At 44.1% G+C, this 18474-nt stretch overlaps 1 protein-coding gene across 6 annotated transcripts; it reads right to left on the bottom strand.

Moving 5' to 3' along the window:
* Positions 1-952: 952 nt before the first annotated feature.
* Positions 953-17412, bottom strand: palm3 (paralemmin 3). Of its 6 annotated transcripts, none has more exons than XM_057035053.1 (10): positions 16888-17411; positions 16751-16796; positions 10216-10397; positions 7631-7683; positions 7039-7119; positions 5380-5522; positions 5157-5223; positions 3531-3564; positions 3122-3160; positions 953-2032 (listed from the first exon to the last, which is right to left on the bottom strand). In XM_057035053.1, the coding sequence occupies exons 4-10, from the start codon at positions 7673-7675 to the stop codon at positions 1251-1253; spliced, it is 1191 nt and encodes a 396-aa protein (XP_056891033.1). In that variant the 5' UTR covers positions 7676-7683; positions 10216-10397; positions 16751-16796; positions 16888-17411; the 3' UTR covers positions 953-1250. The 6 variants fall into 6 exon arrangements, with proteins under 6 accessions (XP_056891033.1, XP_056891034.1, XP_056891031.1 ...); XM_057035054.1 differs by having other exon boundaries at positions 16909-17411; XM_057035051.1 differs by lacking the exon at positions 10216-10397 and having other exon boundaries at positions 16888-17405.
* Between the last annotated feature and the right edge of the window lie 1062 nt (positions 17413-18474).

Raw genomic sequence — 18474 nt, 5'->3', positions numbered from 1 at the left:
CTCCAAAGTTGGAAGGTCGCTCAGACCTCCTGCCACTAAAGCCCATCTCCCCACCAAACGGTGCGGATGGAGTTGATCCAAAGGTCGCATTAAATCTTCGCAGGCCAGAGGAGCTGCGAGGCTCGTGCTGATCCAGCAGAGGAGGACGGCGCTGGCAACAAGACAGCCCATAATTTGGAATCATTCAGCCTCACAGAAGAGCGAAAACTGCTGCTTTGAAGAGATGGAGCCTTTTATATATTTATTTCAAAGGATCCCGTTTCGCAACGTCGGAACAACCCGGATCACCTGAGTTACGAATGAATGAGTCAATATTTGCAAATGGGCAAATCTAGAAACAGTTCACTTTCCCGGATTTAGTAAACATGTTTAAGAAAACAGATTTCCAACTAAAACCTCGACTTCTCGTCACAACAGCACATGTGGGGGAAGGTTAATGTACGGCTGAAGGTCTCCTGGAGTCATCCTGTTGTCACACTGTCCCATGTCCCACAGTGCTCATACTTGACTTAGGCTTTGTAATACAGTTGATCAGGCAAATATGGAGTTGGAGCAGGGATGATATATAAAGTCTATGATTAATAGCATAAGAAAACTGGTCCCTCAGATTTAAGCACTTTAATCTGCTCTCTAATTTTAAAAGAAAGGTCTACTGATCCATCTTTTATATTACAATTGCCACAGCGGTTGGTAACACTGTGTGTCCTCACGCTGGTTAACGCAGGCTGCAGCCGAGCGAAAGCCTTGAAGCTCATTATCTGGCACAACGTGAACAGGCCAGCAGATCATGTTTCAGCAGATCCAAAGAGAGGTGCAGAAATGAACAGCACAGTCGAGAATGAGACAGAAGCTCAAACAATGACTTGTGTTTCTTTTAAATGAGGCAATACTGCACTTTCAGGATGAATGTAACATGTGAGGAAAAGGGGCTGGAGGAAAAACACAACGGAAATTGTGACCAATGTCAGTTTAATCAGGTCATTTATTCATCCAAAGGTGACGTTCACACTCACTTATTGCTGTTTCTGAAAGCAAAACCATTATCAAATATATAGTTGCTTATAAATGAGTTTAAAAATTATATATATATATATACTGTATATTAGTCTTATTAGTGTTGTCAAAATGTTCATTGCAAAAAGATGGAAAAGAAAATTATGCTATAAACAGAATTACGACAATAATTTAGCTTTAGCTCTAGATCTGAAATGACTGAATAATAAAGGAATCGCCTACAAAAAACAGGCTGTTTAAATGAGGGTGCAGCACCGGCCGGTTCTGTTCTTGGACATCTTGTTCTGCTCTTCGTGGCTTCTGGGTTCTGACTGGGCCGATGTGTCGGCTGCTGCTGGTTCGGTGGGAGATTTGGGGGTTTTAGCCTGAGACAGAAGGGAATCCTGCTCTCCCGGCATTCCTTCTGTCCGCTTGTTGTTCTGAGGATCAACCAAGAACACTTCCTGGAACTGACCAGGTGGAGGAGGAGGTTCCTGGGATTCTAAAGCGATGTCAGCTCCCTCCTGTATCACTGCAGTCCCTCGCTCAGAGATGGAATTAGACCGAGAGTAGACTGGCCCAGTAGACACTACAGCGGCCCCTAGAGGAGCAGGGACAGGCTGTTTCATCTCTTCACCTGCAGGCGCTGCCTCATGCTTTTCTTCTGCCTCTCTTTTAATTTCTTCCTCCTCAACTTCCTGTTTTTGTAGGTCTGTTTCTGACTGTGTGCCCTTAATTTCACCTTCATTAACTTTAGGTTCCTCATCCTCTCCATCCGCGCCGATCGCACATTCTTCTACCATCAGCGCTAGCTCTTCTTCCTCCACGCTGTCCTTTGGATTTGGTGCCGCCCCCCCCTCTGAAACGCTCGTCCTCAGACCATCTCTGCTCACTGGAGCAGCAACAGTTCCACTGCTGGAGGACTGGCTGCTATCTAAAGAGTCACTACTTGCCTCTGCCTCTCCTCTATGATCTGTTAAAAGCGTTGCCGACTCCTCCGGTAACGGTCTTTGGTTTGCAAAAACTCCATCTCCAGATTCTACAGCAGCAAAAGAACAAACAACTCTGCTGTGAGGAGGATCACGGATGACCGCATAGACATGACCCCGATGTCAGCAACAGCCAGTGACTGCAGTTGCCATCCCATCATATGGCGGCTGATTAATGTGCACAATGACCTAAACAGAACTCACCATCACAGTGAGATAAATGTGTGAAATGCACACAAAATACTAAAAACTATATGCTGAATTTGACATATACAGTTTCTACTTGTACAACGTTGCATGTGCGCCGACCTTTTCATGTCCTCTGAGAAGGCAAGTATAGCACATGAGCTTATATTAACATAAATATGCAAACATTATTCACCATGTGAATATTTATCACAGCAGGTGGGTATAAAATGTCTACACACCCCTTTAAACATGCCAAGTTCTTTGTGAGGCAAGTAAAGAGACATTATGTCCACCATCAATGTGACCCGCAATGTGAACAATAGAAATAAAATAAATACTGTAACCTGACTGCATACATGGACACACCATTAAATTAGTGCTGTTACTGTGGCACTCAAGCTTTTGGGTGGGAGGCTATTAGCATAGCATATTTTGGCTTTGCAACATTTGCAAACTGCTCTTTACTAAAGTGCTCTAAATGTGTCAGATTGCATTTCCTGTGTGCAGCTCTCCTCCCATGACGGCAGGAAATCCTGCAGCTCTCTCAAAGTTGCTCTTTGCCTCTGGGAAGCTTCTCTGATCAGTTTTCTTCTCCCATTTTCATTGATTTCAGAGGGTCGTCCATTTCTGGGTAAGGTCCTGCTCCATGGTACACCTAATTTGTACCAGCCTCTCCCAGCATTTCTTTATTTATCTATTTCCCCCCTGAAGGTTTTCTGTTTCATGCTAAATCCTGAGATGATTTCTCCTGCCCTCTGTTTAAATTACAACTGAGCATTTTATCTCGGGTGTGTAGACTCTTTAAACGCACTGCATGTGAAACTTTTATATTTTAGATTTCTTTATCAGTAAAGGCCGCTTGCAGTAAGTCAAAATAGAGAACAGAATGCAGAATAAAGGCATAAAGCATGTTCACCACAGCTTTATTACATACATGGGACTATACTTACCCACGTTGTTTTCTATATTCTGCAGGAGAACATAACTTCCTGAGGAAGACAGTGATTTTTATTACTGTATTAGCAATAGCAACAACTGATAATTAATTAATAATAGCAATTGATAATTAAAACCCGCTTACAAGTATTCAACTCAATCAAATACTGAATTACATCTACATGTGTAAAAGTGATCCAGTGATCCATATCTGGCATCTAATGGCCCAGAACACGCTCTCAGAAGTGTTCTTCTGCTCCCTCTGACAGGCAGAAGGAGCTTTTATGTCCTTACAGTGTGACATATGTGCACGCAATCATCGGTTTCTCTTTGTGAGATAATGAAAAAGTTACTTTCAAATATGTCAATTTGTTTTAATGTGTGGAGAAAGAAATAAGCAAAGGTTTATTTGATCTGGCTTACCTGCGTCAGCCTCTCCCATTTCTGCTGCCTCCTGCTGGGCAAGAGGGACAAGAGAGGAATTAAATCTACTGTGGCTCAACTGGTGAGCTCGTTTGTGCTGTGGTGGTGGAAACGCTGCTGGATTTTAAAGAGAATATGAAGAGGCAACAAATAAAATGCAAATGCTGGAACATCAAACAAGCATCATGAAAGCAAATGCAAAGATTTCTATTAAAATATTTTCCCCTGTGCTGAAGACCTGCATGAAAACCAGTACAGTAGTTTCTAATCTCTGCTGCAGACAGAACTGTCAGGGGGCCACAAGAGGGAGCGGATGTGCTGGAAACAGTCACTTTTGGATAAAAAGTCCAATCGTCTTAAAGCCCAAAGCTCGTCACGTAAATGCACATTCAGTTTAGGAAAATAAAACTTTACATCACAGTCCTATCGTACATTTAAAGCAGGGCTGTCAAATTTAACTCACTAACGCTGAGTAATCCATCATCAGGATTTCGAGCAGTTCTTTCCAGCATTGTTACTGTCACACGTGAACCCTGTGACTTGTTTGACTAAAAATTGTAAAGGAATCATAAAATGGCCCTGATATGCCAGCAGATATTGAGATACACAAGTAACGATGAGTGTTGGCCTCCATTCCAGCCATCTAATCACACAGTAAGTGGTGTTTCTGCATCCTCGTCGCCAGTTACCCCCCTGAGCTACGAACATTTTGGATCATGCTCTCCAGTATTTGGAATATGATTGCAGAGCCAGTTTGGGTCCTTTACACTCAATCTGGCTCAAAATACCCAATTTTGAGTGGAAGAATTGCTGATTGAAGATTATGGACTATGATTCTGATTGGAGAATTGAGGAACTTGGAGAGATCTTGTTTCCTTCAGAGGACTTTTCTGAACTTTAGGAAATAACGTTTGTGTGTGTGAAGAGGGGGGTTACCTCTTTGGGGGGGGGGGGGGGGGGGTAAACTATGATTGCTGCTCCAAAGTATAAGAAGTGTGCATATGCAGTAATACAAGGTTACATAAGATGGTAGGAGGCTTTATGATCCAAGCCCTTTGGCCTTGATGTTTGGGAGATTATTGGGTCAAAGTCTCATTCTTTGATCATCTCATTTGTTTTCTGATCTTCTGTGCGGAAGTTCGGACGTGTCCTGACTTGTTCAGGGAGTTCTTTCAAATGCATTTCTCTTTGCTCCGGTAGGTGGCGTTGTTGGGCTCTAACCTGAAGGACTTTCTCAGAAAATATCAGGTGAAACACATAAATCAACAAAATTAGCTTTACGATGACTGTCGGAAGACTCCTAAATCCAGGGAGAAGGATACAAGACCATGATGAAATATTCAAGAGAAGAAAACTCTTGTTTATCAAGAACCTGAGTGAGTTGGAAGCAGCAGAGTGGATTAAGTGCTGAATTGTTCATGTAACAGAGGTCCAAATTCAGTTCCTGCTACAGAACAAGGTTCTACATCAAAGGCACATTAGGGAGGTAATACAATATTCATGGGAAAAACCCCAGACGTGCAAGCTGGAAGATAAAGCAAGAGTGTTCAACACAGTTTCAGCCGCTTTCTTGTCCAAAGAACAAGAACAAGTGTCTGTTCTTGTGCTTCTGTGCGAGTTCCTCACCGTTTGCCTGTTCTCCACTGGGTTATTGTCCTCTTCCTCGGTCAATCGCTGACTCTCTGACTGCAGCCTGAGACACACACACACACACACACACACACACACACACACACCACACACACACACACACACACACACACACACACACACACACACGATGTGAACTGTCACATTTATAACGGTTATGAAACACTCGATGGTGGGTGCCAGTGAGCAAAACACCCACCCACAATTGCACTGATCATCCTGCTCTTCCATTTCCTGGGCCTCAGAGCCCCACGGTGGGGAGCGTGGGATGTTCTGAGTGTCCGGGGAAGCTGGGGACAGGGGAGCTCCTTCCATTAACCACTGGTCCCTCAGAGACTTCCTCTGCAATAAGAGGCAGCAGGAGAAAGTCGGGTTTTATTCCTGTCCTGCCATGAAGCATGAATCTTCCAGTGTCTTTGGTTAGCGCTGCAAATCAGTAAAGGTCAAACCAAACTGGCCCAATAGTCTTAACTGGAGCAACACTAAAGAAATATGATATTGAGAAAAGAATTTGAGAGGAAAAAACTACAACCTTCACAAAGAGAGGACGAGGTTTTATCCTCTGGCATTTCTCTCCCCGCTTCTTTTAAATGTTGACATAATTGACCACATCCTGACATGTTTCAGGAACTGTTTCTCCCCCAAAAAAAACAACCTTATCACCCCATAGCAACAGAAAACTACGACAGGCGGATCACGTGTAAGCTCACAGCCAGAAAATTGTCCCCGTGGTGACCAACAGCGGTAATAAACAGACGACCTTGCTATATTTTCTAACTAATCTCAAGGAGATATAAAACCAGTGACAAGTCATAGACTTGTTCGGCATCTCCATCCAGATTTGTCTTCCTAGACAGTGTTGATTGTAGGAGGGTTAGTATGAAAATGAATAGTGTTTTGCTGAAGATGGAGATGTCCAGGCAACACTGAAAGTTAAACAGGTTTTACATGGGATTTATGGTTTATGGCTTCCTGACTGGAGGGTTTGGAGCCAACATATTTTTACAGTTTTGTCAGTGACATTCTGAGCATGTAGCCTCAGTACTTCATTACTCCCTGAACTTCCTCATCTCGACAGGCCATGAAACAGTTACACACAACAGCAAATCGTTAACTTACAGGATTGTGTTGGGCTCCATTGCTGGAGGCTTCAGAATAACAACTGTGACATTACGCCCCCTCTGAACAGAACTTCCAAGTTCTTTGCTTTTGTTTCAGTAACACAGTTAATTATGTTTGCTAAAACTACTGCATACGAACAAACTGCTCAGGCCGTCTGATCATCGCGTTAGAGAAATATGCTCTTGAAAAAGGTTCTTTAGTTCTCTTCAATTTAATTTTTTTCCACAGCTTTTTGTCTTTGCATCTCCGTGGTCGTTATCAACATTCCTGAAAATGTCATTCCAATCCATAATGTTGTGATTTGTGCTGACCGCCAGACACGGTTGAACATGCTTCCCTCTCACATTTGTACACCGAACACATCTGCATGCATGCAAATACAAGCTGCACATATTTCACAACTTGTGGAATGTGCGTTATTCCAGTGGACCACAGCGGAGTAGGAAGTGGGAACGGCAGTTGTGGGAAATGATGTGAAAACAATAGAGCAGCAGGATACACGGTCGCATAATAACATATTTCAGCAAAGGAAAGGCTTTGCTTCTAACCTCTGCAAAAAAAGGCATACCAGGAAGCGGGGAAGTATGCGCACATCATGAGAAAAGGGAAACACAGTTGGTTGCTATCAACTTGATAACAGGTCAGGGTGGTTCAGCCGGGGATTTTAGCCAAGGACTAAGGCTACGTGTGTGAATAAGAGCCTGGATGAAGGAGACTTCCTGTGTACGTCTCAGACCTTGAGCTGCTGTAGACGGAGCCTCTCTTCTTCCATTTCTCTCCTGGCTTTCTCCTGCTCCTCCTGCCGCCGAAGTTTCTCCTGATGAAAGATATGAGAGACAGAACCAGACTCAGATGGGCAGACATGATTTTAATTAATGAAAGAAAGAGTGGTGAATAAAACATCACTGAAAGAAACTAAAACACCTGGTCAGCCATCTGTCACAATAACATCAGGTCTAATGTGCATGCCGTTGTCCCCATGGCAACCTGGAGTTGTATTTGTAGGACCACTGGCTCACCCCAGAGGACCTTTTGTAAATCATTTAAAAGCTGCAGATGGGTCAGAGAGTACCGTCTAATCATCCTCTGCCTCTGTCGGGATGAACCCAATACTCTCTGACAATAGGTCAATATTAATGCATCCCTAAGCCTTGTCAGGTAAAGGGAACGTTTATTTAGCTGTATATTCTTAATGGCATCCAGTTGTTTTTAACATAAAAAAGCATGAATTGAGTTCAGTCTGACTACAGAGGCTGCACACAACTATACAGTATGTGTACATTCACACTTAATGCACAGTGTGCACGTGTCTGTGCACGCTGACTCACAGCAATGGCTTCCAGTCGCTGTTTGTACTTGTCTGCTTCCTCCATCCTGACACCTGCAACACAGCAAAGACAAGGCTGAGAGTCAGAGGTCAAACAACCATGATTCCATTTATTCATGCAAAACTGTCAGTTTAAAAACAAAACACTGCTTTTACTTTTGTCCAAGCCGTCCCTTGATTGAAATTGTCTGCTTTTTTGTCTTTAAAAGACACTTCAGAGTCATTCCTAGATTGCACTAGCCCATATGGCCACATAGGAAAATGTATTGGATGTACAGGTGTGAATGTAGAGGCTCTCCAGCATTAATTATACAATTCCAAGGCTTGTTCATAAGAACTTCAGGTACCTGGATAAAAAGGTATTTTCACCTGGAGTTGGCACTGAGACAGGTTAGACAAAGGTCCTAGAGAGAATAGCAGTATTAACATTTTTAAACCCATTAAAAAGGTCTTTAAAACCATTATGTACATCAAGAGTACAGTATTCTTATAGTGGGTGATTTCAGATCAGTGCTTGGTTTCTATGACAACTGTCAGAGGGCAAGCACCATGGACAGTTGACCAATAAAAACTCTTGAAGCACACACCCAAAACACTTTATTTACTTATTAATAATGGGAGTTATTTATTCTTGATTTGTTCCACTCAACGATTAATGTGACTCAAAATGACGCTGTTGCATTTCAAACAACCTGTATAATGAGAGCTAAGGTTGTGAGAAGCCTGATTATAAATACGCATTCATTCATTCATTCATTCATTCATTCATTCATTCATTCAGCAGGATTACAGTGACTAGATTAAAATGTTGGTGTGAAGGAGACAAAAGGACAAAACGAGGACAGTTGACCTTGTGACCTTGTGAAATGATATTGATAATGAAGAATATTGAAAAATACTAACGCTATAAAAATAAGCATCAGAAAATGGATTTTTGGGGGGTATTCTTTGGGTTTTTTTAAAGACAGACATTCATTTTTGACAGCATCAATGCAAGTGCAGCGACAGCTTATAGTAGAAACCTCCGTGGGGACTCGAGACTTGTGTCTCTTTGGGGCTGTGGGAGAGTACCGAGAATAGCAGCGGGAGATAAACAAGCAAACACAAACACAAGCTTTGATGAGGGGTGTGGAGGAGCTCCCCAAAGACACACAGTCTTCAATAATTAGACATGAGACAGGAGCGCAGAGAAGGGAACGCTTACAAAGTCGAAAAGTTAATACATCGAGGAGGAGGAACCAAAAAGAGAGAGGATTTGCAACATAATAATATCCCCAAATATGATAATTCTCCAACACGTGGTGTCAAAAAATAAAGATTTCTACAGGTAATTGGTCAAACTGGTCAATTTACAAAAGGAAAGGAACAAAGGAAACCTAAAACTATGCTTCCTGTTTGGTTTATTCATCAGCTGTTTGCTGTGAGCATCGCTGCAAATAATCCCAAATCTTTTTGCACCTTAACTGTGAATCTTCACACAACTCCCACAATCGTCTCAGCAGGATACAGAAGATGGCTGCAAAGGCCCAATGAAATAAAAAACAAGCATCTCAGCATGTCCAGGGCCTCCTCATCTGTCAAACCCTTTAAAGTCCGTTTCATAGACGCACTGGAATCCAGACTCAGGATTTGATCTTTGGCTCCTCGTGTGTAAACGCAAACGCAGCTGTTTCTTTTCTTCTGAGGTGACCTAATTCTAGCTCATGAAGCACCACCATACAGCTGGAGAACCTCCAGAACAGCGTGCGCAGCGGGGAGCAGGCATGTGCACACCCGCTGAAGGATACAGGAGGGTGGAGAAGGGGATGGTTTAACTGTAAATGTGCCAGAAACAGCTCTTCCAAACATAGAGATCAGGACCTGCCAGATGATGAAATCGCCTGTTCCACCCACGCGCTGCCATTCTGTCCCCAAATCTGGGAACAGATGCGACGTGTCTCCAATCGTTTGCTGCATGTGTGAACCCAAACATGTGAACACACTCTCAGACACGCTGTCATCAGTCTAACACTATTACTTTAGTGAAACCTGGAGGGGAAGATGGATTGCATATTAGTGCTGCCATGAAGAGTTCATTAAATGTGGCTCCAGCTGTGACATATTAAAATGCCTTTGCTCCGAAGATGAGACTACAATCATCTTGATTGAGATTAATTTCCAAGTTAATGATTAAATCTGTCTAGAAATCCAAATGCCTCCACACCCGCTGGTGGCTTTCATTATCAAGCTGGAAATAGCTTCAGTTCAATCACCCAACGTGCTGCTAGCGTGAACAAACGTGAGCAACAGAATCATTTTCTAACGCTGATCTTTGTCAACACGTCTGTCATTAAATCCTTTAACCATGCAGAGTTAAATAAATGTGCTCTTATACACTTAGAATTACAGGACTTTACCTTTTAAAAAAGATGAAAAACATATCGACTTCATGAGAAATTAAATACAGAACATATCGGTCCATAAAATATCCATGACGTCCATCCATGAAGGGGTGCAATATCTCATTGCTTCAGCTCCTTTTTAGTTCTTCACCGGGATTTTAATGTTTGTCAGAGCTGTATAAAACGTGTAATGTTAGTAAAATACCTTTTAAACGTGCTGCCACTCTGATTTCCGTACACTCCTCCAGCCACGAAGCAAAAGAATGTATGTGCTTGCAGCATATGTTGGTATTACAATGGCTCTTTTCCTGCTGGGGTGCCACGGAGTGTGTATGCGGAGTGAGAGGGTGCTGCTGCGGTGGAACAGATGGGGGAACAGTGGGCTGCCTGCAAAGAAAAACTCTTAAGAAATCATTTGATGTTACAGTTCCCTGCTCGGGAATTTCTGTGTCTGACACTCAAAGGCAATAAATGTGTGACAGCAGGCAAACGCGACACAGCGTGAATCTAAAAGCCCCCCCTCCCCACACACACACACACACACACACACACATTTGAACTGTAGTAGAGCCGTAAATAGAGGCCACGAAGAGAACAATCGGAGGTCAGTGGGATTAGATTAGATTAGGCTCTGTGACGATGCTGCTGTTAGCCGGTCGGCCACCCTGCTGTCGGCCAAATGTTATCAAGCTATTAATGATTTCTCCTCCACATACACGGATATAAAAACTGAAAAGCAAAAATGTTGAAACTGTAAGTTTTGACATCTGAAGACCATTTTTTTTTATTCCATTGCATCTCTGCACCCCTGCGCTGCTTATTATTAGTCTATCTATTTGGATGTCACACCGTATGAGATTATACTCTAATTATCTAGTATTTTTCGATGATAATAATGATAAAAGTGAAATTATACACTTGTCACTGCTTTGATTTTCATCAGGGAGGATCAGTGTCGCTTCTGTGAATAAATATTCTTAATTTAGGAAAATAAACACAATCAAAATGAAGCAGCTTTAAAAAAAATCCAACCCTAAATGATCATCGAAAGGCCTTGGTTTGGTTATTCCAAGATTGGAAAAACGCCTCCAATTGTATCGCCGATGATGTCATAGTTCACCTGTCAACTCATCTTCATTAACAATTGAGTTTAGTTAAGGTGTAAACCTGCATCTGGTGTGTCTTATTGTGCCTTAGAACCAGTCAATGCAACCAGAAATATGGCAAATTCCTGCGCTTTGCTCATCCCGTCTGGAGCACTTTCATCTGAGGATAATCTCTCATCAGAAAATGTGGCAAAATCCCCCTCTGTTGCACACATCTAAAATATTAAATGTGGCAGGATATTGGGTTAGAAACTCAGTCGCGAGCACATTAGCGTGAGCAGCAAATTGGAGCGACAGCATGGTGAAGCCTTTGTAAAACCTCCTCATCCACTCATCGAATTGGGAAAGAGCCTAAAAACATTAACACGGTCATGTGCGCCGCGCACGCATGGTGGAGCTGGAAAATAACGTGCCGCGCGGCGCCGATGACTCATCTCGGAGTCGTCCGCAATGATTAACTCGCAGGATTATTTATTTAATCCAACGGTGGAAAAAGTCACATTGTCACACGCTGAAGTTGCAGCTAAGTGTCTGTCAGTGAAATTACACAGTTTAAGATTACCTATGCGTTCCCACTCCCGACTCGTTAAATATTGAAGTTTAATCGCGTCCGAGGCGGCGCCCCTCGAGTTTTGCCCTCACCCTTCCAGTGGCTCTTCAATAACGTTGAATAATGGGCAAAAGACTGACTGGGCTTCATTACTGAGGGGGTTCCTTCATGCTGCGAATCACCAGGATTCCAGCGTTTGGATGTTCACAAACCCAATAATCTGCCACTTTATCCGCACAAAGGGTGGATAAAGGTCAGGATCACAGGGGAAGTTTGGGAAGATTTTGTTCTGGTTCTGGGTGGTTATACACCAGCATGAGCATGACCTGAGTTTGCTGGATAACAGCGGATTTGTGTTATCTGGACTCAAAACACAGCTGGGCATCAACAGACTGACGACGATGATGACGTCACAGCCTCGCCAGACACTTTATCGTCTGTGCACTTCAAATGAGCGTGTGTGAGACTCGTGAGGTGTGTGTGAGACGCGTGAGGTGTGTGTGAGACGCGTGAGGTGTGTGTGAGATGCGTGAGGTGTGTGTGAGACGCCTGAGGTGTGTGTGAGCTGCGTGAGGTGTGTGTGAGACGCCTGAGGTGTGTGTGAGACATCTGAGGTGTGTGTGAGACGTCTGAGGGTGTGGTGAGACGCGTGAGGTGTGTGTGAGCCGCGTGAGGTGTGTGTGAGACGCGTGAGGTGTGTGTGAGACGCGTGAGGTGTGTGTGAGACGCGTGAGGTGTGTGTGAGATGCGTGAGGTGTGTGTGAGATGTGTGTGAGACGCCCGAGGTGTGTGTGAGATGCCTGAAGTGTGTGTGAGACGCCCGAGGTGTGTGTGAGACGCGTGAGGTGTGTGTGGGACCGGCTCACTTCAGTGATCCGTCCCTGGAGCCGGATTAGTGCTCGGGCAGCTGCTGTCAGGCAGGTTTGGGGCGGAATGCAGGACTAGAGTCATCCAGTTTGGTTCCGTTCACCTATTGTGACTGCTTCTGTGCACGTGGCCTCGTGGGCCATGTATGTCACATCGCAGTGCGGCCTCAATCAGGATCCGGCCTCACAGGGGAAACGTGCCCTCTATTTGCAACTGTGGGTCCATTTAAAGCAACTCTCAGATACAATTTAACATGACTTTTTTCATTTATGAGTGAACTTCGACACAACAGATGAAACGTCTGAGCTACAATTCCATCAGGTGGCGACTTGTGCAGATATAAGCCTCATTTTTAAATGATGCGCTGCCTCTGGTGAGGAAAAACGTTCCGACTATTTCAAATCGTGCAGTTCCACAAAGGAAGAAGGAAGCCAAAATTGACAATTTAACAATTCCAGCGATGGTGCAACACGCTAGCTTTGTCTTTGGGTGGTGAAAACCCGCCCGGCATTCATAGATAAGGAGAAAGACGGGATGTCCCTGATCCAATCACAGGATCAGAAATCCCGGTCCATGATGTCATTTCTGAGGAATCGGAATCGGGTGGAAAAGACCTTGACCACTCACGTATTAAAGACACAACGTTACATATGAATCCAAGTTATAAATACAACACATTTGTTGAAAGTGAGCCTGGTGCTGCTCAAGGCTTCTTCCTGTTAAAGGGGGGGTTTTCCTGCCACTGTTGCCTGTCGGGTGGGGTCAGGCCCTGGGATCCTTAAACCACCTCGAGACAATTCTAACAGATGCCGTATCAATAAAGACTGATTGATTAAAATATAGTGTTGAACGTCAGCCAGCAGGCCGCCGAGGCTCCTAACTGTACATTTCTGAGGGGGGGCGACAGTTCAGGCAACACGAGCCGAGCCGTGACCTGCTCCCCGGTTGGGTCGGAAAGCACAACTGCTGTGAAACTAGTTGGACGTTAGGGTTACGGTTACAGTGCTAGGGCAGTGCTACAGCCACATGTGATGTCTGCAAGATGGAGCTTCCAGGCTGTAGGTCGGGAAAAGGTGCTTCGACATGAGGAACATAATTTAGCACCTAAGCAACAAGCACCCAGCCCAATTCTCCGAGTCCACTGTGGCAACTCGGGCAAAGACACTGAGCCAACCACCGTATTTCTGTCTGATATTTAACTTTATAGACATGTTTTGGTGCACATTATTTAAAAAGATGTCTATTTTAAATGGAAATCATTTATATGGCTATTTAGTGCTTTAATACTAAATAAAGTCCAATAGTATTGAATTGGTAACTTCATGTCACCTGTAGGGGGCGCTATAGGTTTGGCTCAGTAGTGATGGATAGGCCTGTTCACTGTTTCAATAATAATTAAAAGAAAAGGCCATTAAGGGACATCTCTTTTTTTTCTGCACTGACAAAGTATCTGAGTGGGACTCGAGTATCAACAGACACTCAAAATCAAATCACTCCAGGGGCCAAGAAATGTGACTACACCATTCAGCAGGGACAGCCTTTAATCTAGTTACAGTTAGGACAAAAGCCTCCTTATCTTGACCATCGATTGTATCAATAATCCACCGTTAAAGCAGGCTGCATTCTCTTCTGATCGGGTCGTGATAGCGAGTGTTTCCTGATTGGCTGGAGCCGTTTAAAAGGCTCAACGGTCGAATAACATGCAGGGAAATCAGAACTGCTGAGCCCACGTGATGACGTCATCACAAAAACACACACAGATGAGATGCAACGGTTTCAGTTTTAACTGCAAAGATACCGTGAAAAATTGGTAAAGCTTGTGAAACTAAAATATCCTGTAAGAGGCAGCTCTCGTCCATGTTTACCTCCTCAGATCTTTGCCCTTTTCAGCCAGAACAACCTTCAGCGTGCTTACCCACCTAATCTGGGTTACAACACAGCGGTCCGGGTGGATCGTGTCAAACCAAGGGCATGTGTACAGAAGACAAAGTCTAAACCAAAAACAGTCAGAGATTTTTTCTCTTTCCTGTTCTCTCACAACTATTGAGCAGGAGATTCAAAGCTTCACAGACGACTGGGAATGAAAGGAAAACTATCCCCACCAACACATCAGACTATGCAAAGAATGCCTTCTGCCTTAAAAAAAAGGTCAAAGCCAGAAACAGTTGCAGAGACACTGATTACAGATCCCCTGAGAAGGCGTTTAGGGTGGTAGTTTCTCTGTCTGAGAAATGACATCATGCACAAACATGTCAAAATTCTGCAATGTCTCCCAGAAAACAAGAGAAGCAAGATCAGGCGACAGTTCTGACCCGTGTCATCCATATTTAAAATAAGGGAATTTCCAAATCAGCAAAGCTGGTTCCATCTGAGGACGGGCCGACGGGACTCTTTTAGGGTTCTGTTTGGAATCCTCAGACTCTGGCTCCCTTCTTCATTCCTTCTAAAGGCAAAACTTTTTTTCCTGAGCTGATTCAATATGTTGTGTGTCAAAGGTGGCAGAAAGAAATAAAAAATAGGAGAGTGACGCACCAAACGCTACATTTCCTCTTCTAATCTTTAGCATATTTAGCACATTAGCATATCTGAAAACTATAACTGAGAAATGGAACCTGCGCACAGGTGAACATGCCACACGGTATTATGGTCTGTAGTGCACGAGTAGCGGTTGTCATCCACCGGCCTGGCCTCGGCTTCAGCCCAACCCTGATGGGGTGTGTGTGTTGTGTGACCGCAGTAGCCTGGGTTAGCCTACAAGTTAGCGCTAAATAGGCGGATGCATCTGCATCTGATGAGGACATAAGGAGTTATGTAAGGAAACGAGATACAAGGAGAGGAGCAGCACACGCGTGAGTGTCCATCTGCAATTTTAACGACATGTAAAAGCAGAGACACACATCTTTTCCTCTGTCGGTTGTCACGGAAACATGACGCTGCGCCAGCGGTGGACCAGAGTGAAAACAAATGTGTGAACTGTAGCTGTGAACACTAATACGATGCATCCTTTCTTTTCCCGTGGTGACACCCTAAATTTCTTTAGAAATTCATAAGCTCTGAGTGTCACTGCACGGTCGGGATGCAGCATGACTGGATTATTAGATCTGCATGGAACTCCTCTGCAGGACTCCAGCGCATCTTTCCACATCACTTACAGTCGTGCTAACATAATTTATGGCATCTCAGACTCGACTTGCTAAATTTCTAGAATGAAGCTGCACAGCAACATCGCACACAGGAGTCGTTCTCAGTCTTCTGGTGTGTGCGAGTGCTTAAAAGCTGAGGCTACTTTTTAATGATTCAGCCTTAACCCATCGTGTCTGTAATGAAATTAAAATATCAAAGCAGCCCAGACACTTGAAACAAGTAATTATCTTTAACAGTGTAGGATTTTATCCACGCTTCTCCACAAGAGAGTGATTACCCTTTTTACCGCCTTATAAAACATTAGCTGGGATCAGCTTTAAGTATTTTATGTCCTGTCCCCTGATCTTGAATGAAACTTTGAAATCTCAGAGGCAGGTATGCTGGAAACCAAACCTTTCAGGGGAAAGACTCTTTTCCTAAGAAGTAAAGCACAGCTGAGGAAGACTTGAGGAAAATAGCCCAGAGGCCTCCGGTTTATCATCCTGAAACCCGTCAGCAGGTCCTTCTGGGTTTGCTGCTGCGACTCACTAAGAGCAGCTGCTCGCTGAGTAATGTGTGCTGGAATGAGAAGGTTTTTGTACATGAAGTTAGAGCTCAGACGTGTGTATGTGTGGTTAAAGGGGATAAATTTGTGTTTTTTGCCATAAAGTCAAACTTGTGCATGTGTCTATATGTGTGTGCATGTGTGTGTGTGTGTCTGCAGTTAATGTATTTAGACTGCTCGTAAAAATAACTCCTGCACTGTAAAAAGAAACCCAAACCGAACCGAATTCTGCTCTTGAGAGCTCTTAAAGTGGAAAACTGTGAATATTGGATGATTTTTACGGAGCCATTAGGGAAGGGGGGGGGAAACCAAGGCAGCGACCTTGACATCCACTGTAACTTCACAAATGTCTTTCCCTTAAAAATAAATAAATAAATAATAATCATCTTGGAGTTTTTAAGTGTCACACAAGTCAGGACAATATATCGTGTGTGACGTCACGCACAACACAAAAAAACAACAAACAAAACAAAGAAACAAACAACCAGAAGCAGAACAACATTCGCCCAAAGTGCTCAAACACGCTCACCTGTGCTGCCGCCAGAGAGACCAGTCAAGGGGGGGTGAAACGACACCTAACAACACAAAAACGTCCCTAAAGTGAGAGGAAGGTGGAATTTCCCGACACGTTCAACGCCACATTATTGCCTCTCCGTGGCGAAGCACCTGTGTAGCCTCGACTCTCACCCGGTCACCGGCGCCGTCGTCTGCGCTCACGGAAGGAGACGCCGGTTGGTTTCAGCGGCGAACTCGCAACATCGACAACCGACGAGGCGTAACGGCCCTGGGACGCCGCTCACACCGCCTCCCTGCGACCCTCCACCGATCTGCCCGGGCCGTCCTGTCCTGTCCTGTCCGGGGGTTACCTGACTCCAGTCACTGAGGCACCGAGGGGAAGCAGAGGGCAGGAAAAGGAGGCAGGGCGGTAGGAGCTAGGAGATAGGAAGCAGGTTTCCTTTTCAACTGACGTTCAACTGGTGCTTGTTGGGTCAGCCAGAACCCGAAGAACACCACAAAAGTATTTATGTTGCTTCTTTATTCACCGACTCCCAGTGGTGGGTATTTGAGTGTGCCTTGCTCAAATGGATGCTAGGATGCCCCGTTAATGAGAGCGTTGGTGTGAAATAGCAGGAGAAGCAACTTGAGAACACTTAAACGGAACAGTTATCGTTTGGTTGTCTATGGTTCCATCAAATCTGTGATACAAGGCGTAGAAAGAGCTCGCTGTCCTCAGATTAGATCACCCCCGACGTCTCCAGCGGTGATTTTATCCTCCCAGACGGGGCGTGTAATTTCAGACTGCTTCTCCCATTCAGATAAACTGGTTCCTGATAACCCGTTCAGCTGGCTCAGTGTTTGGAAATGACACAGAGGGACACTTTCTCAGATGCATTCAGATATTGTGACATGGGGAATTATCTTCTCCTGATGAGTCCTGTTGGGGGGAAGCTGGATTAAGAGTCAAGTATCAGAACTCAGTCATTAAAAAAGCTTTTATTTTTCTTATGTCACTGACTAGATTCACAGCAGCTGTGTTCATTTTAACCTGTGTGTGCTTTGTCCCACCGTTCTATATTTATCTATATCTCTTGAAAATTACAGTCCATTGAGCTGAGTGTTAATTCTACGTCTGCGTATAAACCCTCAAAACTATTGTCTCACTACATCTGGTAGCTTCATCAACCCAACTGCAGTTTCTTCCTAATAATCCCATTTTGCTAAAAATCTGATTAAATCTTTATGGCTGAAATTCCCTTGCATGACGGTTTGAAGTATGAATGTCCTTGGCTCACATCCACGACGATGCTGTATGAAACGAGCACATCCACTTACTTGGCCTACTTCTTGTTTCCCAAGATAAGAGTGAGCTTTCACACGAGCTCCAAGCTAGCGGGGGCATGTGCGCTAATACAGAGTTCTACTTTTAAAAGTGTCAAAACTGTCTCCCTGTCATTTCTGTGTGCGTTCAGGAGAGGACTGTTAGTGAGAGGAGATAAAAGTGGAAATTCCAGGAAAAATATACAAACCCAAAGGTTCCCATGACGACGCAATGCTGCAGCTTCACCACTTTTACCATGACGGTGCAGAAACCTTTCACCACAACATCCCAAAGACATCTTCAACTGGTTCCTGGTGGGGGGGGGGGTGCACTCAGAAGTTTGTCCCATCGTTAGCTAAAATTTCTCAATCAGCCAGTCCAGTCTCTGGTGGAGGAAGTCCAGCCAAGTTCTACTTATCCTGCTTTTATGCCTC

The sequence above is a fragment of the Takifugu flavidus genome, chromosome 6, assembly GCF_003711565.1.
Source record: "Takifugu flavidus isolate HTHZ2018 chromosome 6, ASM371156v2, whole genome shotgun sequence".
Lineage (NCBI taxonomy): Eukaryota > Metazoa > Chordata > Actinopteri > Tetraodontiformes > Tetraodontidae > Takifugu > Takifugu flavidus.
The sequence above is the reverse complement of the archived record's forward strand: the minus strand, read 5'-3'. Positions and strand labels throughout refer to the sequence as shown.

Bases quoted from the DNA above. Each gene is read 5' to 3' on its own strand.
- palm3 (XM_057035055.1), bottom strand. From the start codon at position 7,675: ATGGAGGAAGCAGACAAGTACAAACAGCGACTGGAAGCCATTGCT. The intron at 5,523-7,038 runs GTCTGAGACGTA...CTCTTATTGCAG, and splicing joins TCCGTCTACAGCAGCTCAAG to AGGAAGTCTCTGAGGGACCA. The intron at 5,224-5,379 runs GTGGGTGTTTTG...TGTGTGTCTCAG, and splicing joins GATGATCAGTGCAATTGTGG to GCTGCAGTCAGAGAGTCAGC.